We start from the raw sequence: 19,289 nt of genomic DNA, 5'->3' as shown, positions 1-19,289 counted from the left end.
GGGATCGAACCCCCAACCTCATGGTTCCTAGGTGTATTCATTTCTGCTTGCGCCACGACGGGAACTCCTCTCCTTTCTTAATATTTTAATTTTTTTGCTTTTTAGGGCCATACCCACTACATATGGAAGTTCCCAGGCTAGGGGTCAAATTGGAGCTGCAGCTTCCGGCCTGTATACCACAGCCACAGCAACTTGGGATCCAAGCCATGTCTGAGGCTTACATGTCTGAGCTCAGGGCAATGCTGGATACTTAACCCACTGAGAGAGGTCAGTGGGAACCCCTGGGCCCAGATGCTTTTGTAACCTAAACAGGATAGACATTGTTTTGGTTGATTGATTTTTGGGGGGGCCGCCCTGTGGCTCATGGAGTTCCCAGGCTAGGGATCAGATCTGAGCTGCAGTTGCCACCCAAGCACTGCAGCTCACTAACCCACTGTGCCTGGCTGGGGATCATACCTATGTCCCAGCAATCACAAGACACACCAATCCTGTTGCGCTACCTTGGGAACTCCTTGGTTGATTGATTTGATTTTTTTTTTCTTTTTTTATGGCCTCACCCACAGCATGCAGAAGTTCCCAGACCAGGGGTCAAACCTGCATCACATCAGTGACCTGAGTGTCACAGCAGTGACAATCCTAGCTAGGCCACCAGGGAATGCCTCGATTTGATTTTAAAAATGCATATTATATTTGTATGATGCAGAATTAGGAAGGAATACATTGAGAAGCTTCTCTCTCATCCTACCCACCAGCACACTGGTGGGCTTACTGGCGTGTCTCAGTCCTTTTTAGGCTTCTATAACAGTACCATAGCATGGGAGGCTTATAAACAAGGCTGTTTTTTTTTTTTTTTTTTTTGGCTGCCCCACAGCATGTGGAGTTCCTGGGCCAAGGATCAGATCCAAGCCACAGTTGCAACCTCTGCCGCAATTGCAGCAATGCCAGATCCTTTAATCCACTGTGCCAGCTGGGGATCAAACCTGTGCCCTGGAGCTGCAGAGACACCACCAATCCTCTTGTGCCACAGCAGGAACTCCTAGACAAGTTATTTTATTTCACAGTTCTGGAGGTTGGAAGTCCAAGACCCCGATATTAGCACGGTAGGGTTTTGGTGAGGACTCTTTCAGATCACAGACTGATGTGTGTCTTCACATGGTGGAAGAAATGAGAAATCTTTTATAAGGGCACTAGTCCCACTCATGAGCATGCCATCCTCATGTCCTAATCACCTCCCATGCTCCACCTCCTAACACCATCTTTGGGGTTTAGGATTGGGCACAAACATTCAGACCATAGCAGGTGCCCTCTAGGTCTTTCTGGAGATATCCTGGAATGTTACAAACATACATACAAATGTATCTCTTTTTTTTTAATTAAAATATAGGGAGTTCTCGTCATGGCTCAGTGGAAATGAATCCTACTCGTACCCATGAGGTTGCAGGTTCCATGCTGGGCCTTGCTCAGTGGGTTAAGGATCTGGTGTTGCTGTGAGCTGTGGTGTAGGTCGCAGACCCGGCTCAGATCCTGCGTTGCTGTGGCTGTAGCATAGGCCAGCGGCTACAGCTCCAATTAGACTCCTAGCTTGAGAACTTCCATATGCTGCAGGTGGGGCCCTAAAGAGACAACAACAACAAAATTAAAATATAGTTGCTTTACAATTTTGTGCCATACAGATACATCTTAACCTTCTTTATAGAAATGGAAACAAAGTATACTTTAGGTCACAGTGCTTTTTACTATGTATACCTTGGAGATAATTCCAAATAGGTGTCTAAAACCCTTCCTCATTCCCATTACAGTGCAGAGCCCTCCCTGGCATAACTGTCCTGTAGTTTAACACCTCTTAATAGACATGGAGTTGTCCCTCAGCTTCTGCAGGGAATGACAGGTTTGTTGTTTCTTACACTGTCTTGTGTGTAGCATAAATTCCCGCAAGTACGTTTGCTGGATTAGAGGGTCTGTGTGGTTTGTAATTTGGAGAGATACTTCCTTTTTTTTTTTCCTTTTTGTCATTTTAGCACCGCATCCATAGCATATGGAAGTCCTCAGGCTAGGGGTCAAATTGGAGCTGTAGCCGCTGGCCTACACCACAGCCACAGCAATGCCATATCTGAGCCTCATCTGTGACCTACACTGCAGCTCACAGCAATGCCAGATCCTTACCCACTGAGCAAGGTCAGGGATGGAACCCAAGTCCTCATGGATACTAGACTGGTACATTACCACTGAGCCACGATGGGAACTCCTTGGAGAGATAGTTCCAAATTCCCCTCTGTGAAGGCTTCTACTCCCAGCAGCACTGTTTCCTCCATAGTGTTGCCACTGCTTTGGCTTGGGTTCGATCCTGGCTGGGAAAATTCCTTCCACATGCCTTGGGCGTGGCCAAAAGAACAAACCACATTGGAGTTCCCGCTATGGCACAGTGGGTTAAGAACTCGACTGCAGGAGTTCCCTTCATGGCTCAGCGGTTAACAAACCCGACTAGGAACCATGAGGTTGTGAGTTCGATCCCTGGCCTCGCACGGTGGGCAGGGATCCGGTGTTGAGCTGTGGTGGTGTTCACAGATGCAGCTCAGATCCTGCTTTGCTGTGGTTGTGGTGTAGGCCAGCAGCAGTAGCTCTGACTGACCCCTAAACTGAGAACTTCCATATACTGTGGGTGCGGCCTTAAAAAAAAAAAATCAAATTGCAGCAGCTTGGGTCACTGCAGAGGTTGTTGTGCTGGTTGAGTCCCTGGCCTAATGCAGTGGGTTAAAGGATCCAACCCAGCATTTGTGCAGCTGCAGCATAGATCACAGCTGTGACTTGGATTCAGTCTCTGTTCTGGGAACTTACATATGCCCTGGGTGAGGCCATCAAAAAAAAAAAGAGAAAAGAAAAGAAATTAATGGGCATCCTAAAGCTGTAACTCACAAAGATTTCTTCTGACAAAGTCGTGGGATTTCTGGCTATTTATTTTTTTTTATTTTTTATTTTTTTGGATTTCTGGCTATTTAAAGTGGAATGCGGTGGAGTTCTTGTCGTGGTGCAATGGTTAACGAATCCGACTGGGAACCATGAGGATGAGGGTTCGATCCTTGGCCTTGCTCAGTGGGTTAAGGATCTGGCGTTGCCGTGAGCTGTGGTGTAGGTTTCAGACGCGTCTCGGATCCTGGGTTGCTGTGGCTCTGCCGTAGGCCTGTGGCTACAGCTTGGATTAGACCCCTAGCCTGGAACCTCCATATGCCGTGGGAGCGGCCCTGGAAAAGGCAAAGAGCCAAAAAATAAATAAATAATAAAGTGGAATGTGGAGTTCCCATCGTGGCTCAGTGGTTAACGAATCTGACTAGGAACCATGAGGTTGTGGGTTCGATCCCTGGCCTTGCTCGGTGGGTTAAGGATCCGACATTGCCATGAGCTGTGGTATAGGTCAAAGATGTGGCTCGGATCCCGTGTTGCTGTGGCTGTGGCAAAGGCCTGCGGCTACAGCTCTGATTAGACCCCTAGTCTGGGAATCTCCATGTGCCGCAGGTGTGGCCCTAGAAAATACCAAAAAAAAAAGAAAAAATAAAGTGGAGTGCTATTGTGGATCAATGGGTTACAACCCAACTAGTATCCGTAAGGAGGCAGATTCCATTCCTGGCCTTGCTCAGTAGGTTAAGCATCCTGCATTGCAGTGAGCTGTGGTGTAAGTCACAGATGTGGCTTGGATCCCGTGTTGCTGTGACATAGGCTCTCAGCTGCAGCTTCGATTCAATCCCTAGCCTGGGAACTTCCACCTTCCATAGGTGCAGCCCTAAGAAGCAAAAAAAAAAAAAGGGTGGGGGGTGGAATTCCCAGACCAGTAGCATCAAGTTTACCAGGGAGTTTGAAATGTGGAGTCCAGAATCCCACACCAAACCTGCCGAAGATTTCCAAGTTAGCAACAACCCCTGCTTCTTGAAAGCTTCAAATGGTCACTCTGTACTCTCCTTAGGACAGTCTTGTGGGCTATTCCTCTGGTTCTCTCTCATTCATCTGTCTCTGCCCATCTTTCAGTTTCTTTTTTTTTGTCTTTTTGCTATTTCTTGGGCCGCTACTGCGGCACATGGAGGTTCCCAGGCTAGGGGTCGAATCGGAGCTGTAGCCACCGGCCTACGCCAGAGCCACAGCAATGCAGGATCTGAGCCGCATCTGCAACCTACACCACAGCTCACGGCAATGCCAGATCTTTAACCCACTGAGCAAGGGCAGGGATCGAACCTGCAACCTCATGGTTCCTAGTCGGATTCGTTAACCACTGCACCACAACGGGAACTCCCTTGTTTCTGTCCCAATTTCTTCACTGGTGCCCTTCACCTCCAGTCTCACCCTCCCCTTGAGCTGCTTGCTAGTGGTGGGGCAAGAGTGTCAGTCTGATCTTCTGCGTAAACACATGGCTCTCGCACCCCTTATCATCAAGGCCAAGTGCCTTCTCTAGGCATTCAAGGCCGTCCATGATTTGATCCCAGTCCTCATGCTCTGTTCCAGGCTTGCTGAGCAACTGGATGTTCTCAGAACCTGAAATCTTCAGGCCTGCTTGAAATGTCCTTCACTGTGGCCTGGTCATCTGCCTCATTCTTCCATGAATGCCTGTTTATCCTCCTCCTCACATTAACACAGCACATAGACAACATCATCAACAACAGCGATCACGATGACGTCTTCCTTTATTGAGTGTTAATTACATGCCAGGCACTTTCCAAGCACTTTATTTGACACCCCTTCTCTGAGGAGTTGGAATCGAGGACACCTTCCCTTTTAATGTGAGCTTGCTTTAATGATTCACACTAGGGACTAGAAAGCAGAGGTGAGATAACTTCCACCTGGCTCTCTTGGGACACTTGCCTTTGGAACCCTGACAGCATGCTCTGAGGAAGCCCAAGCCACTGAGAGAAGCCACTTGGAGCTACTCTGGCTGACAGCCCCAGCTGAGGTTGAAGGCAAGAGCCAGTGCTAACCACCACATATGTGAGTGAGGAAGACTTAAAGGCTTATAAAGCCCCAGCCATTATCTGCAATTACACGAGAGTCCTTCCTTGAGCAAGAACCACCCAGCTGAGTCCAGGGAAACTCCAGAACCATGAAAGATAATGATTATTGTTTTACGCTATTAAGTTTAGAGGGTTTTTTTTTTTGTTTTGTTTTTGTTACACAGAAATGCATAACCAGAACAGCTTGCATTAACTCATTTAACTCTGCCAACAACCCTATGATAGGAACTGTTATTCCCATTTTATAGATGAAGAAACTAAACTCCAGAAGAGCCAGTCAGGAGTTCCTGCTCTGGCGCAATGGGATCTGTAGCATAGGCCAGCAGCTGCAGCTCTGAATTTCCCCTAGTCTGGAAAATTCCACATGCTACAGGTGCGGCCCTAAAAAGAAAAAAAAAAAATTGCAGAAGATGCCTAACAATAATTTTAAGAACCTAGATACAGCCATTACTGAAGCTTATCACTGTCATAGCTAAAGGCACTTTGAACTGAGTCTGTCTCTTTCATCTGAAAGATGCTTGTCTGCTACTCCCACAGTGAGCCACTTCTCTTCTTGAGCTATTTCATCTTCCTTGAGGGCAGCAAAAGGGCCTGGTCTATCCCACTCAGCACAGTGCCTGGGCACAGGAGGCATCCAGCAAAACTGCTTTATTGGGAAGTTCCCCTGTGGCTCAGTGGGTTAAGGATCTGGTGTTGCTGCAGTTGTGGCATAGTTTGCAAATGCACTGTGGTGTCAATCCCTAGTTTGGTGAATTTATGCCTGCCACGGGGGTGGGGGAAAAAAAAATCCTGAATCTGAGTCCAGTCCTTTGCTTTAGGTCCCTTTTGCTTTGTGGGAAAGAAGGAAAGAAGACATTATGCCAGACACAGTTGGGCCTGCTTAATCAGAGGGGAAGGCCATAAAGTGTGTCTGGAGGTCTATACAAGAAAGGAAGCTTCTCTCTCTTTTGTCTTTTTAGGGCCCCACCCACAGCATATGGAAGTTCCCAGGCTAGGGGTCGAATTAGAGCTGCAGCTGCCAGTTTATGCCACAGCAGCAACAGCAACACAGGATCTCAGCTGTGTCTGGGACCTGCACCACAGCTCATAGCAATGCTGGTTCCTTAACCCACTGAGCAAGGCCAGGGATCGAACCCACCTCCTCATGGATACTAGTCAGATTTGTTAACCACTGAGCTATGACAGGAACTCCCAGGAAGCTTCTTGATGGGGCTGGTGGCACACAGTGGGAGAGCACACCTCCTTCCCTTGTCACTCCCTCTTTCTGGACTCCTCCCCATTTCTGACACCTGTTTATTCCAAGTTGTTATAGAATATAGACCATCTGTCATGAACACGTTCGTGAATCAGTCCCAAACTTTAAGACCAGAGGATTAGGAGTTCCCGTCGTGGCGCAGTGGTTAACAAATCCGACTAGGAACCATGAGGTTGCGGGTTAGGTCCCTGCCCTTGCTCAGTGGGTTAACGATCCGGCGTTGCCGTGAGCTGTGGTGTAGGTTGCAGACGCGGCTCGGATCCCGCGTTGCTGTGGCTCTGGTGTAGGTCGGTGGCTACAGCTCCGATTCGACCCCTAGCCTGGGAACCTCCATATGCCGCGGGAGCGGCCCAAGAAATAGCAACAACAAAAAAGACAAAAGACAAAAAAAAAGACCAGAGGATTAGTTTTGTTTTGTTTTTACCAACGTACCCAAGGCATATGGAAGTTCTTCGGCTAGGGGTCAAATCTGAGCTGCAGATTCCGGCCTACACCACAACCATGGCAACATTGGATCTCAGCCGCAGCTTTCAGTAACCCCAGATCCCTAACCCACTGCACGAGGCCAAGGATGGAACCTGCATCCTCACTGACACTATATCAGGTCCCACTGAGCCACAACAGGAACTCCAGGACCAGAGGATTAGAAGAGAGGCAACTATCAATTTCTGCCACCTATCCTTCCCACCTGTTTCCCCCAAGAAGCAATCATATCACGTGCTCTAACTGGCGACTTTATTCAGGGGAAAAAATAAACTACAATTGGAAATTTCTTAACTATGTGGAGAGGGGCGAGTCTCCGGGGCCCCAGGGAAGAAGGATAGGACTTTGCAAACTAGAAGGCAGAGAGAGAGAAGGATAGAACTCTGGGTGTCTTGAGGGGCGGAGCGCGTGGCTCCCGGGGCTGCAGGGAGAGAGGCGGTGCCTCTTCCTTCCAAGGCCGTACGCCCCCTAGGGGCCGCTGCCGCTTCCACTGCCACTACCGCTGCCTGCAGCGTCCAGAATCAAGGTGCGAGGGCGACGAGAGCGTGGGAACGTGGTTTCCCGGGCCCGCCGTGCGTGTCTGGGACGGGATAGCACTGAGATGGAAATATTGAGGCAGTGACTGGAGCCAGGATCCGCTACTGGTAGCACGTAGCCCAGAACTGAGCGGCAAAGCCCCGCTCCATCAGCGAAAGTCTGGGAGAAGGGGTGGAGTTAGAGCTTGAGTGGGCGGAGTCCAGGTACCCTGGGGGCGGGGGCTCGATCTTAGGGCCGACAATTCCCGCCCCTGGGTCTCTGGGCAGGGAACATAGCTGGGGGTAGGGTTTTGGGGAAGGTGAGTTCTTATTGGGTTCCAGGTAGCTCGGGTCGGGGAGATCGAGGTTAAGGCTGGGGCATTGGGGAAGGTGACTCGGGCCTCTGGGCCTTCCAGAGACCTAGAGCCGAGGCAGTCCTTTAGGGAGGGTAAATCCGGACTCGGCGGGCCTTAAGGAGGCTAAAGGTGTGTTCTACTATAGAGACTGGGCTGTGGAAAGGGGAAGGGTGAGAGCGGGGGCGGGGGGTTGCTTGGGAGTGACAGTCCGGATCTTCCACCTAGATGCATTAACCCAGGACAACAGTAAAGGGAGGTCTCAGTAGTCTCTTCCCTGCTTCCTATGTCCCACACTCACCTGCCCATAGGTACTGCAGATGGGCTTGCAGCCCCTCTTTTCTACTAGTGGGAGCCAAGTCGAGCTGCAGGTGAAATCACTTTCGCAGGTGGCAAACCTGGGCGTGATGTGTGGAGAGAAGATGGGTAAAAAACTCCACAGCCATGTCCTAGTGGGATTCGTGTTCTCCAAGGCTTGGACCTGGCAATGTCGCTTGCTTAGTCCAGGCCCCTTCTCTTGGGAACCACGCCCCTAAAAGGCCATCATCCAGACTTCAGCCCGTTCCCATATTCTTTTTTTTGGTCACATCTGCAGCATGTGGAAGTTCCCAGGCCAGGGATCGAACCTGTGCCACAGTTGTAACCAGAGCCACAGCAGTGACAACGCAGGATCCTTAACCCGCTGAGTCAGGAGGGAACTCTACAATTCATATTCTTTACTTTTGCCCAGGGCCTTGTCACTTCTGGTCTTGTCCCTGCAGACCTCAGACTAAGTATTCCAGGGCAGTCCCACCCTTTTAACTGCTCTTTTCAATCAAGAGGCCCTTCCCTAAAAAAAACAAAAACAGGGCCGTCGACTCGGATCCCGCGTTGCTCTGGCTGTGGCATAGTCCAGCGGCTACAGCTCCGATTGGACCCCTAGCCTGGGAACCTCCATGTGCTACAGGAGCGGCTCTAAAAAAACAACAACAACAACAAAAAAAAACACGAACAAACAAAAAAACACCCGACCAAGCTCCTTGGAAAGCCACTCCTCCGTTCTGCCCATCTTAGAAGCCCGGTTCTCCACAGGCCCCGCCCCTTTCTACCTTATATCTAAAAGCTAGGCCTCTTTAGACCTTGGAGGCTTGGAAGCAGGCCACGCCCCTTCGGAGACCCAGAGGATCAAGCCGACGATCCCTCCTTCAGCTCCTCCCCAGCCATAGGCCTCGCCCCTCACGCCCCACCTCTCCTACCAGGCATCGCAGAGCTCTGAGCAGAGCGGTTGTGTCTGGAGTACCCCCAGCAGAAGCAGGTGGAAGCGACTGCGAAGGGCAACCTGGAGGTGTCCCAGAAATGATTCACACCTGGACATCGGGAGAAACAAGACAGGCCAGGATAGATCAGGATACATGCTTGAGGGCTCTGGCCCCTGGTGGGGGCAACTGGGGCAAAGAACACGAAAAAACGCTGGAGGTTTTGCTGTACCCACCTGGGGCTCAGCTCCCCACAGCTCTCCGCGCTGATCCCAAGGCCTGATACCTCTGATGTGTCCATCGCTGAAGGACAAGAGGGCCATAGAGAAGGGAAATCCTGTGAGTTGTGGTCTTGCATCATCATAGCGTTGGGGAACCAAGGCCTAGTGCTCCCCTGAAACCCCAGTTATATATGTCCTCTCAAACATAAATCTTAAAGACATTTCACTTGGGAATGCAAATGCAACTTTAAATAATAATAATCACTTATCATAATCAACATATTTCATACATCCCTGGTGTGGTATAAGTTGTCATGTGCCTACATACACCCCTTTGCTACGTATCTATGAGGTGGGTCTATTATTTCTCCCCTTTTACTTTTTACTTTTATTTTATTATTATTTTTGTTCTTTAGGGCCGCACCCAAGGCATATGGATGTTCCCAGGCTAGGGGTCGAATGGGAGCTGTAGCTGATGGTCTACGCCACAGCCACAGCAATGCCAGATTTGAGCCGTGTCTGCAACCTACACCACAGCCCACAACAACGCTGGATCCTTAACCCACTGAGCGAGGCCAGGGATCAAACCTGCAACCTCATGGTTCCCAGTCAGATTCGTTTCCGCTGTGCCACGACGGGAACTCCATCTCCCCTTTTATTTTCATTCTTTCTTTTCTTTTTTGGCTGCACTTGCAGCATATGGAAGTTCCTGGGCCAGGGATCAAAACTGACCCGCAATTGCAGCCTGTGCCACAGCTCAGCAATGCTGGATCCTTAATCTGATATGCCACAAGGGAGCTTCCTCTATCCTTTTCTTAATGGCCCACATGAGGCCCAGAGAGGTTACGTGATTTGCCCAGCATCACACAGCTACGAAGTGGCAGAGTTGGAATTTGAACCCAGGCAATTCGTGCTCTTTGACCACCACTAGATCCAGGTGACTCTTCCAGTTATCCTAAGTCCCTTTCTTTTTCTTTCTTTCTTTGGTCCTTTTTTAGGGCCACACTTGCACATGGCATGTGGAAATTCCCAGGCTAGGGGTCAAATCTGAGCTGCAGCTGCCGGCCTATGGCACAGCCATAGCAACTAAGGATCCAAGCTGCATCTCTGGTCTACACTATAGCTGACGGCAATACTGGATCCTTAGCCTACTGAGCGAGGAAGCCAGAGATCAAAACCCGCGTCCTCATGGATATTGTCCGATTTGTTTCTGCTAAGCCCCTTTCATAAGGAAATTCTAGCATTGTTATAGTTGAGTTGGTGTTTCTGGGTATTAGAGTTTAGGCAGAGTTTGGAATGCTTACCTGCCTGGTGCAGCTGGACTGTGCCCAGATCGGCTGCTAGCCGATGATGTCTCCAGGACCTAGCTGGGAGTGGGTGGCTCCCTCCACAAGCCCCCAGCAGGATCCATGCCAGAGTCAGTTGCAGGGCCCAGACCAGGCCCCTGGGTCGAGTGCGACCCCTGCAGGCCATGTCCACCTGAGATAAGAGTCAGCTGGGACACACGGAGATTCAGCTGTCCCTTTCTGGTAGCTCAGGTTGCACTTCCCTGATGTGTACCAAGGAGACAGTGCCAGACAGAGCAGAGAATGGACAGCTGATAAGGAGGCAATAGCCAAGGACTCTCAAATCCCAAGGGGCCACAAAGGTCTGCCTCTGACCCAGGAGCCGCCCCCCCCACCCCCCGCATCAGACACACGTCCCCTCCATCCCTTCAGGAGCAAGCGCCCCCATGTCATGGTTCCCCTCCTCCTCACACAAAGCAGGATCTCCCACCCTGTCAGCCCTCAGGCGACCACCTCCGTCCTCAGAAGTAAGGGTACTTCTGCAGATCTTCCAATCTCCCCCTTCTGTTCAGTAATTCCTTCCTCTCTTCTGCCCAGCCTCCTCCCTCCCTCTTGATCCCTGCTGGCCCCTCTCATGGTCACCTTCTTTCAGCCCACAATCGGCTTAGGGGCTGCCACCCAGGGCTGGACCTTTGGAGCCAAGGTTGCCTGTGGCAGCACTCGGGTTCTGTCGCTGGGATCCAAAGACCCCAGGGTAGGGAAAACTGGGGGTCTGTGGAGACAAGGCAATTCCCTCCCTCTCTCTGTCCCCTGGGGCCACCCCTCACCTGTTAGCCGGACTGGAGTCTAGGGTGATGCTGAGACACCTCAGGGTCAAACCCAGGAAACAGTGACAGCCGAAAGGGGCGTGGTTTGACGCAGGGGAGGAGTTTCCCTTCGCCCCGCCCTCTGCTCCAGCTAACCAAAGGCCAGAGGAGTTTTACTGGTGTGTATATGTCCTTGTGTTTGTCTTTATGTTTAGCTTGTGGCTTAAACTCTGTGTCTGGGGAGTATGTGTGTATTAGATGAGAGTGTTTGTATGTATATGTTGAGCATGTATGTGTGTTTGTTCTGTATATTTATGTGCATTTCATGTGTGTGTGTGTTTTCAAAATCTGGGCAAGGAGTTGTGCATGTGTTTTAAGCCAAGGTGCCCAGTTGAGTAAGAGTCAGATAATAAATGTGGGAGAGAGGGATGTAGAATGAAAAATAAGTGTCATGCAAAAATATTGTGAATAGGTCAGTGGATAAAGGTTGTTGACAATGAGTGAATAAGGAGGTGTTGTCATGTGTGGAGAAGGTGTGTGTCTGCATCTGAAACGTGTATGTGTTTGTGTGTTCCTCTGCAATTTCTGTGAATTTGTGTCCCCTGCAAACATTCCCTCAATTCAGTCAATTTATTGAGCACCTATTGTGTGCCAGGTTCTGGGGATGCAGTGTAGTGATTAAGACATGAACATCCCAACCCTCACAGAGCTGACAGTCTAGTAAGAGACTTCAATAAGAAAAACAGCCCTCTAGTGCGCATATGAGTGTGTGTATCATGTATCCATATTTTGTATTGGGAGGAAAATGATTCTGTATTTTGGGTGAGAGTTTGTATGTGGTTGAGCTTCCCTTGGTTTGGGGATGATGTGTACTTGTGTTTGTTTCATGTTTGTATGTGTTGTTTGTTTATGCCTGCATTTGCTGAGTGTGTATATGTCTGTGTTTTCTAGGTATGTGTTTGTGTAAGTATGTATTTGCAGAATGTGTTTGTGTATATGTTTGCTCAGAAACATACAAATGCATATGTTTGTGTGTGTTATATATTTATGTGTTTTCCAAGGATTCAGTGTTCATTTTTGCAAATGTTTAAATGTTTGTGTTTGCTGAGTATGTGTTTCTATGTATGTGTATTTGCAGATTGTGGATTTTTGTGGAGTATGTGTTTGCAGAGTGTGTAAATAGGTTTATGTGAATCTTTGTTGAGCATGTGCTTTTATGTTGGTGTTCGTGTGCATATTTGCAGAATGTGTTGTGTGCCTGTGCTTGTAAATTTTACATATATGTTTTTGTGAGCAATGACTACTACTGCAAATCTCTTCCCCTCTCTTCTAGGACTAGTGCAGAGTTTTCATCTCTCTCTTTTCACACAGTAGGTGCACAATATCTGTTGAGTAAGTGAATCAGGAGGCACTATCACCTGGTCTCTCTGTGGGCACCCACTGATGTCCTGGAGGTTTTGGCAACCTAGACCCAGTGGACCTAGCCTTCCCCTGGTCCATCTTGGGGTAGTCCAGAGTGGTTGTGGGTCAGATCTGTCCCGCCTCTGGGCTGTGCCCCCCGACAACTCTTCCCCTCCCCTGACCTCCGCCCCCATCCTTTGCTCATATTTCAGCACTACGGACAAGAGCTCTCAAAATCAGCACCATGGAGAGCTCCCACGGCCGCCGGCGTGAGAAGGGGCGGCAAGATTGGTGTTCCGGTCTTGGACAGAGAAGTTCGAGAAACAGACTCGGTGAGATGGCAACACGAACATGCCAACAGAGACCGAGAGAGACAGATAATTCAGGCTAAGGCGCAGAGATGAGTAGACAGATCTACCGGGAACACCCGGACTTAGACCTCGCCGTCTCCCCCTTTGGCCGGCAGGGGTCGCTCCTGCACAATGACCGCGATCTCCAGGGCCTTCGGGACGGTTAAGGGCCTAGACTTTTGGGAAGCCCCCACCCCGCCATGCCCTCCAATGCCTAGATTGGAGTGGGGAGGGCTCCGATGGTTTCCACTCCAATTCTGGGAAGCACGGTTGGCTTGGCCTCAGCTGTAGGAACACTGAGGGCAAGTGGTGGAAACTCTTCGGCTGCCCCCCTCCCCAACTACCAGCTAATCGTTCCTATAAATACAGCTCAGCCTTGCCTGGCATCTTAATCCTGAAAATGAGGGAGGGGATCGCTACGGGAGCGGCAGGACTCCCCGAGGAGGCTCTGCTTGCGAAGCGGGGTGGTATATGTTTTTCCTAGGGGGCATCTCCGGTGATGACCGGTCTCCTCATATAAATGTCATGGTAGGGAGTTCCCGTTGTGGCTCAGCGGGTTACAAACCCGACTAATATCCATGAAGACGCGGGTTTGATCCCTGGTCTCGCTCAGTGGTTTAAGACTCTGGCGTTGCCATGAGCTGCGGTTTAGGTCACAGACGCGGCTCAGATCTGGTGTTGATGTAGCTGTGGTATAGGCTGGCAGCTGCAGCTCCGATTCTACCCTAGTCTGCGACCTTCCATATGTCACAGGTGCGGCCCTAAAAAAAAAAAAAAAAAAAAGTCACTGTAAATGTATCTTCTTGGGATGTGGGGTCTCACGGGTGGGGACAATTTCCCATAGAGGAGATGGCTTTTACAGGGTCTTTTATCGTCATCGGGCGTACTCTCAACAGGCTCCCCAAGCGAAATACCACCTATGAGGATCTTTCTCTACGGAAATGTCTTCTTTGGAGCATGGGCTTTTGAGAGGAAGCATCATTTCTTAGAGACCACCTGTTTTAGAAATGATTTTCAGGGTGAGAGGAGAGTTCCTGACTGGCGAGGGCCTCTCTCTGGAGATGATTTCCCCACTGGATGTGTTTCCCTGAAGGGGGTCACGGGAGAGGGGGGTTCTGCATAGGGAATATATCTAGTGAGAATGTCTCCCTTGGCGTTTTCTTGGGTTAGTTTACCCATAAGCATCACTCTCTCCTGGCGTGTCTACCCTTACACGGGTCTCCTGGTAGCTTGGCTTCTCTGGGGGCATCTGTAGGCTCCTCCTCCAGTCTGCCCCCTCCTCCTCAGCACGGGTAGCCTGGGCCAAGGCCCGGCTCGGGCGCCCAGACGCAGTGACGGCGCCGGGTCCGCCCCACTTCGCTCCGCCCCCGCCACCTCCCCCCCCCACCCCCCAGCCGCCGCCGAGGTCCCCGCGGCTTCTCACTCCCTCCCGCCTCCCTCCTCCCGCCGCCGCCGCTGCCGCCGCCTCCTACCTCCCTCCCCGGGGCCGGAGCCGCTGCCGCCGCCATGGACGATTCGGGCCTGATTCGTCGCCGGAGGCTGCAGGTACGCGGCGGCGCCGGCCCTGGGTGGAAGGGAAGGGGTCGGCGTCCTGGGGCGGGGGCCCGCAGGAGGCGGGAGAACTTAAGCCAGTGTCGGCCCAGGCGCCCACTCCCACGGCCTCTGGACGCAACCCTGGGGGAACGCGGTGGCTGCGCGTCCAGCCGCGCTAGGACCCCGCCCCTCAGGCGCCGCCCGGAGAACCAGGGATCTGATGGAGGGGATGCAGCCTAGCGCTCCCCTTCGAGTATAGCTCGAGGGGAGCCTGGCCCGTCAGAGGTGGAGGGGACTTAGGTCGAGGTCTTTGCCCAGGAGCCCTGCCAGGCCGGAGGTGAGGGGGAGCAGAGCAAAGTTATTGCCCCAGGGCTCGCGCCCCTCGGGGCTGCCGGCGCCGCAGCAGCGGTAAACATGTTTGTGCCGCAGCCTGGCCCCTTCACCAGACCAGGAATCTCTTTCTGAGGGATGGGGACCTCTGCCACCTCCATGCACCTACTCGGCTACCAGGATTCTTCCTACTGCCCTAATTGGGACAGGCACCTAGGCAGCCTCCCTCCACACTCTTCATTCCACCCCCCTCCACTACAACACTGTCCCTCTCCGCCTCCACTCTGCGATCCTCAAGTCCAGCCCAGCTTGTGGGTGGGCGGGAGCGATTTTTAGCTCCTTACAGCCTTAGAAAATGTTGGTCTCCAGGCTGCGCAGGCGCGGGAGGCATGGGTCCACTGTTCAGAGTGGGACACTGAGGTTTGTTGTGGAGCATGGGGAAGGTGAGGACAAATCCAGGTGTCAGGAACTCTTATCTCCTGGATGGGTGGAGATTCTGAAACTGGGAAGGGTTCTCTTTGGTTGCATCATGCACTTCTAAGAGTTAATTCAGGGAATCGGTGTTGCCCCCAGACTGACCCCAGAGAGGAAAAATTGATCAAAACTTCATCTTATCTGGCATCTAGTTCTTCTGAGCCTCCTTGAAGCCCAGTCCCAGCTAGGTAATCTGGAAGAGTTTGTATAAAGCCTACAGTGGGGAGTTCCCATGGTGGCTCAGTGGAACGAATCTGACTAATATCCATGAGGAGGTGGGTTTGATCCCTGGCCTCTCTCAGTGGGTTAAGGATCCGGCGGTGCTGTGAGTTGTGAGTGTAGGTTGTAGACCCAGTTCGGATCTGATATTGCTGTGCTATGGCTGTGGCATAGGCCAGCGACTACAGCTGTGATTCTACCCTTAGCCTGGGAACGTCTATATGCCGCGGGACAGCCCCAAAAAGACAAAAAAAAGAAAGAAAGAAAGAAAGAAAGAAAGAAAGAAAGAAAGAAAGAAAGAAAGAAAGAAAGAAAGAAAGAAAGAAAGAAAGCCTACAGTGGGCCCAGTCTCAGGATACATCCCTAGCCTGAGCTTGGGAAGAGGAGAGGATTCAAACCCTCACCAAAAATGGACGAGGCCATTTGAGACTGTAGGAAGGACTTTCCAGGCGTCTAGATATGCTGGAGCCAGACCTGAGTTTAACCAGAGTCCAGATGGGCTCTTCATGTCTTCCTCGTACTGCCTCCCCATTCTGGGGCTGAGTTAGGAGAATGGGTTCTGATAAAAGGGAGCTGCCACAAACCCAAAGCAAATGCTGAAGCAGACAGATTGGGTCCGCGCCTTCGGGTCCCGGAAAGGGGCGGAGCCTACATGGGTGTGTCGCCGACCCCTCCTCCCCACCCCGCGCCGACTCCCATTGGCTCAGTGCCACGCGGGACTTTCGTTCTCCCGCGCAAGACCCCGCCCCCAGCCCGGGATCCTCCCACTCACCCATAAGTCCTTCCCCAGGCTTCCAGGCAGAGCTATCCCGCCAAAGTCCTGCTCAAACCTCTTCCTCTGGTAGGGTTAACCGCTTCGCTGCCTGGATACACTCGCACACCTTGTGCAACCCCGTAGGAGCTGTCCCACAACTGCGCAGCGCCCGAGGATTCCCTCTGTGCGGGTGGGATAGTACACCAACCTAATTTCGAAAGTCTCATCTGCAGAGCCATCCATTCATCCGGGGATTTGTAGAATGCGCCTGGCACAGTGGCTCTGCAGCTCGGGGTGGAGGTGGCGGCTGTTTACACTCAAGCCAAGGATCTAAATCTTCGACACTAGAATGTTTAGGGACACTAGGATATGGGGCTAGATTCGAGGACTTTTCTAGGTGGGATTTAAAGTTTTCTCTGGGGCTCACCTTCGTAGGCCAGTGTACCCCAATCTGGAGTACAGTGTTCTGTGGCCGAAAAATCCAGGTCTTAGTTTTGATTGGGTCACTGCAGTCGCTTGGCCAGGCTGGCCTGGTCCAAGTGGCGGCTCATTCAAGCTGGTTCTGCAAAGACAGATGGAAAACCCGTATGGATTTCCGGTCACCCCCGGCTCGGGATGGTAGGACTGCCAATCTGGATAGTGTGCCCTTGACCTCGACCATCCGTCTGTCCTCTGTACATGGGAATGTGAGGTCCCTCTGGCATATTTCCTGTCATGCAGCATGTCCATCCACAATAACTCCTGTTCCTTATGACCTAATATTTATTGAGCGCATACTATGTGCTAGGTACATAGTAAGGTGCTAGAGACCTGCATCATCTTTCAGGATCCTCTAGAAGGCATGGAGTATTGGAAGGTCATTTTTCAAGGTTATAAGTGGCAAAGCTGGGAATTGAACCTGTGGATTTCTGCTATCAAAAATCCGAGGAGTTCCCGTCGTGGCGCAGTGGTTAACGAATCCGACTAGGAACTAGGAGGTTGCGGGTTCGGTCCCTGCCCTTGCTCAGTGGGTTGCCGATCCGGCGTTGCCGTGAACTGTGGTGTATATTGCAGAGGCGGCTCAGATCCCGCGCTGCTGTGGCTCTAGCATAGGCCAGTGGCTGCAGCTTCCATTCGACCCCTAGCCTGGGAACCTCCATATGCCGTGGGAGCAGCCCAAGAAATAGCAAAAAGACAAAAAAAAAAAAAATCCCAAGGAGATCCTAGAATAGTCCCCATTTCTCCCTGGTCGGAGTTCCCCCAAAGGGCTTTTGAAACCCTCATCTGAATCTTGCCACCTGCAGCCCTACTCAATCCTTCTTATTCACTTTAGCCTGTGGACACAGAACTGGCTGGAAAGTGATGAACCTTCTCTCTAGTACTCTCAGAAAGAGTCCAGATCTCTGTAATTTCTGGTCCCTTTGGTGGCTTCCTGTATGCTTGACAAAGAGAATGCTACCTTGTTCTGATATGGACAGAATTAATACCCACCAATTATTATCACTACCATTACTGAAAAAGACCATCCAGCCATCACCTGATTCCCATTTTAAATCTCAGTTTTGAGCCTCCCTAACTATCCCCACCCCCTACTCTGTGAATCTGGTTGAGAGTGGGTTAGAACCATGGAGGTGTGGAGGAGTCTTTCATTCATTCATGCAGTCATTCAACCTTTCATGTTTGAGCATGCCAAGTTTATTCCTGCCTCCAGGCCTTTGCACTTACCTCTACCTAGAATGCTCTTGCTACAGATCCTCCCATGGCTGACTCTTATTTTCAAGCAAGTAACTTTAAAGTTGTTTCCACAGAGGAGTTCCCTTTGTGGCTTAGCAGAAATGAACCCAATATCCATGAGGATGCAGATTCGATCCCTTGCCTCTTCCAGTGGGTTAAGTATCCAGTGTTGTTGAGCTGCAGTGTAGGTTGCAGACATACCTTGTTTCCAGCGTTGTTGTAGCTGTAGTTTGGCTAGCAGCTGCAGCTCTGCTTCAACCCCTAGCCTGGGAACTTCCATATGCTACAGGAAAAAAAAAGTCACTTCCACTTCCTAGCTATTTTCCACCACATCACCTTGTATAACTTTTTGTTTGTTTTTTTGCCATGGTGTGCAGTGGCTTGATGAGGGATCTCAGGTCCCAGACCAGGGATTGAACCCTGGCTGCAGTGGTGAGAGCATTGCTGAATCCTAACCACTAGACCACCAGGGAACACCCCACCTTGCATAATTGTATTCATAAAGTTCATTACTGTCTAAAATTATTTCATTCACGTCTACATTAATCTTGTCTTCTTCCCCCCTTTATTTTTAAGGGCTGCATGCATGGCATATAGAAGTTCCCAGGCTAGGGGTCGAAGCAGAGCTGCAGTTCCTGGCCTACACCACAGCCACCACAATGCCAGATCTGAGGCATGTCTGCGACCTACACCACAGCTCTTGGCAACGCCAGACCTTTCACCCACTGAGTGAGGCCAGGGATCAAGCCCCCCTCCTCTTGGATACTAGTCAGGTTTGTTATCACTGAGCCACAATGGGAGCTCCTGCTCTCCTCCTTTAAATGCTAGTCCCCAAAGGGCAATTTTTGTCTCATTCACTTATGTCATACAGTAGGCCTGTCATACAGTAGGTGCTCAATAAATATTTTTCAAATAAAGACTCTTGTTTCATTTGCACGAATACACATTGAGATATCAACTCAGGAGTCCTATAGGAAACCCTGTGTTGGGCTCTGTGGGTGGGGAGGAGAACCACCCAGGTACCTTGGCCCAGGGATCCTCAGCTCATAGCCAAGAGTGCAGGAGATGATGCTGTTGAATGGCCTGCCCCACCCCACTTCTACCCCTCCACGGGGCTGACTGACAGGGCCTTTGGGTAGTGGCTGCTTTTTTCCCGCTGACGTCTACCCTTTTGCTCCTTTGCCTTCCAGAAGGATTTGCCCCTGCCCCGGAAAAGCAGCAGGTGAGCCCTGGGGAGAGATGCACGGGGCAGGTCGCCCCCTGTCCAACCTTGGGGGGTGCGCCCGGCGCGCGCGGGCGGGGCCTGGCGCTCTGGTGCACGGCAGCGCCCCCTCCTGGCGGGCGATAGCCGCAGGCCCTCCCCTCCCCCG

General features: G+C 51.1%; 1 protein-coding gene across 1 annotated transcript; it reads right to left on the bottom strand.

Moving 5' to 3' along the window:
- Window positions 1-6,970: 6,970 nt before the first annotated feature.
- RTBDN (retbindin) lies at window positions 6,971-10,599 on the bottom strand. The gene is made up of 5 exons (XM_047774403.1): window positions 10,358-10,599; window positions 9,069-9,135; window positions 8,833-8,943; window positions 7,899-7,995; window positions 6,971-7,425 (listed from the first exon to the last, which is right to left on the bottom strand). The coding sequence occupies exons 1-5, from the start codon at window positions 10,524-10,526 to the stop codon at window positions 7,198-7,200; spliced, it is 672 nt and encodes a 223-aa protein (XP_047630359.1). The 5' UTR covers window positions 10,527-10,599; the 3' UTR covers window positions 6,971-7,197.
- Window positions 10,600-19,289: the final 8,690 nt, after the last annotated feature.

The sequence above is a fragment of the Phacochoerus africanus genome, chromosome 4 (genome assembly GCF_016906955.1).
Source record: "Phacochoerus africanus isolate WHEZ1 chromosome 4, ROS_Pafr_v1, whole genome shotgun sequence".
Taxonomy (NCBI): Eukaryota; Metazoa; Chordata; class Mammalia; order Artiodactyla; family Suidae; genus Phacochoerus; species Phacochoerus africanus.
This window is presented reverse-complemented; position numbering and strand designations above follow the sequence as displayed.

Bases quoted from the DNA above. Each gene is read 5' to 3' on its own strand.
- RTBDN (XM_047774403.1), bottom strand. From the start codon at position 10,526: ATGGCCTGCAGGGGTCGCACTCGACCCAGGGGCCTGGTCTGGGCCCTG. The intron at 8,944-9,068 runs GTGGGTACAGCA...CCCGATGTCCAG, and splicing joins TGTGGGGAGCTGAGCCCCAG to GTGTGAATCATTTCTGGGAC. The intron at 7,996-8,832 runs GTAGGAGAGGTG...CATCACGCCCAG, and splicing joins TCAGAGCTCTGCGATGCCTG to GTTTGCCACCTGCGAAAGTG.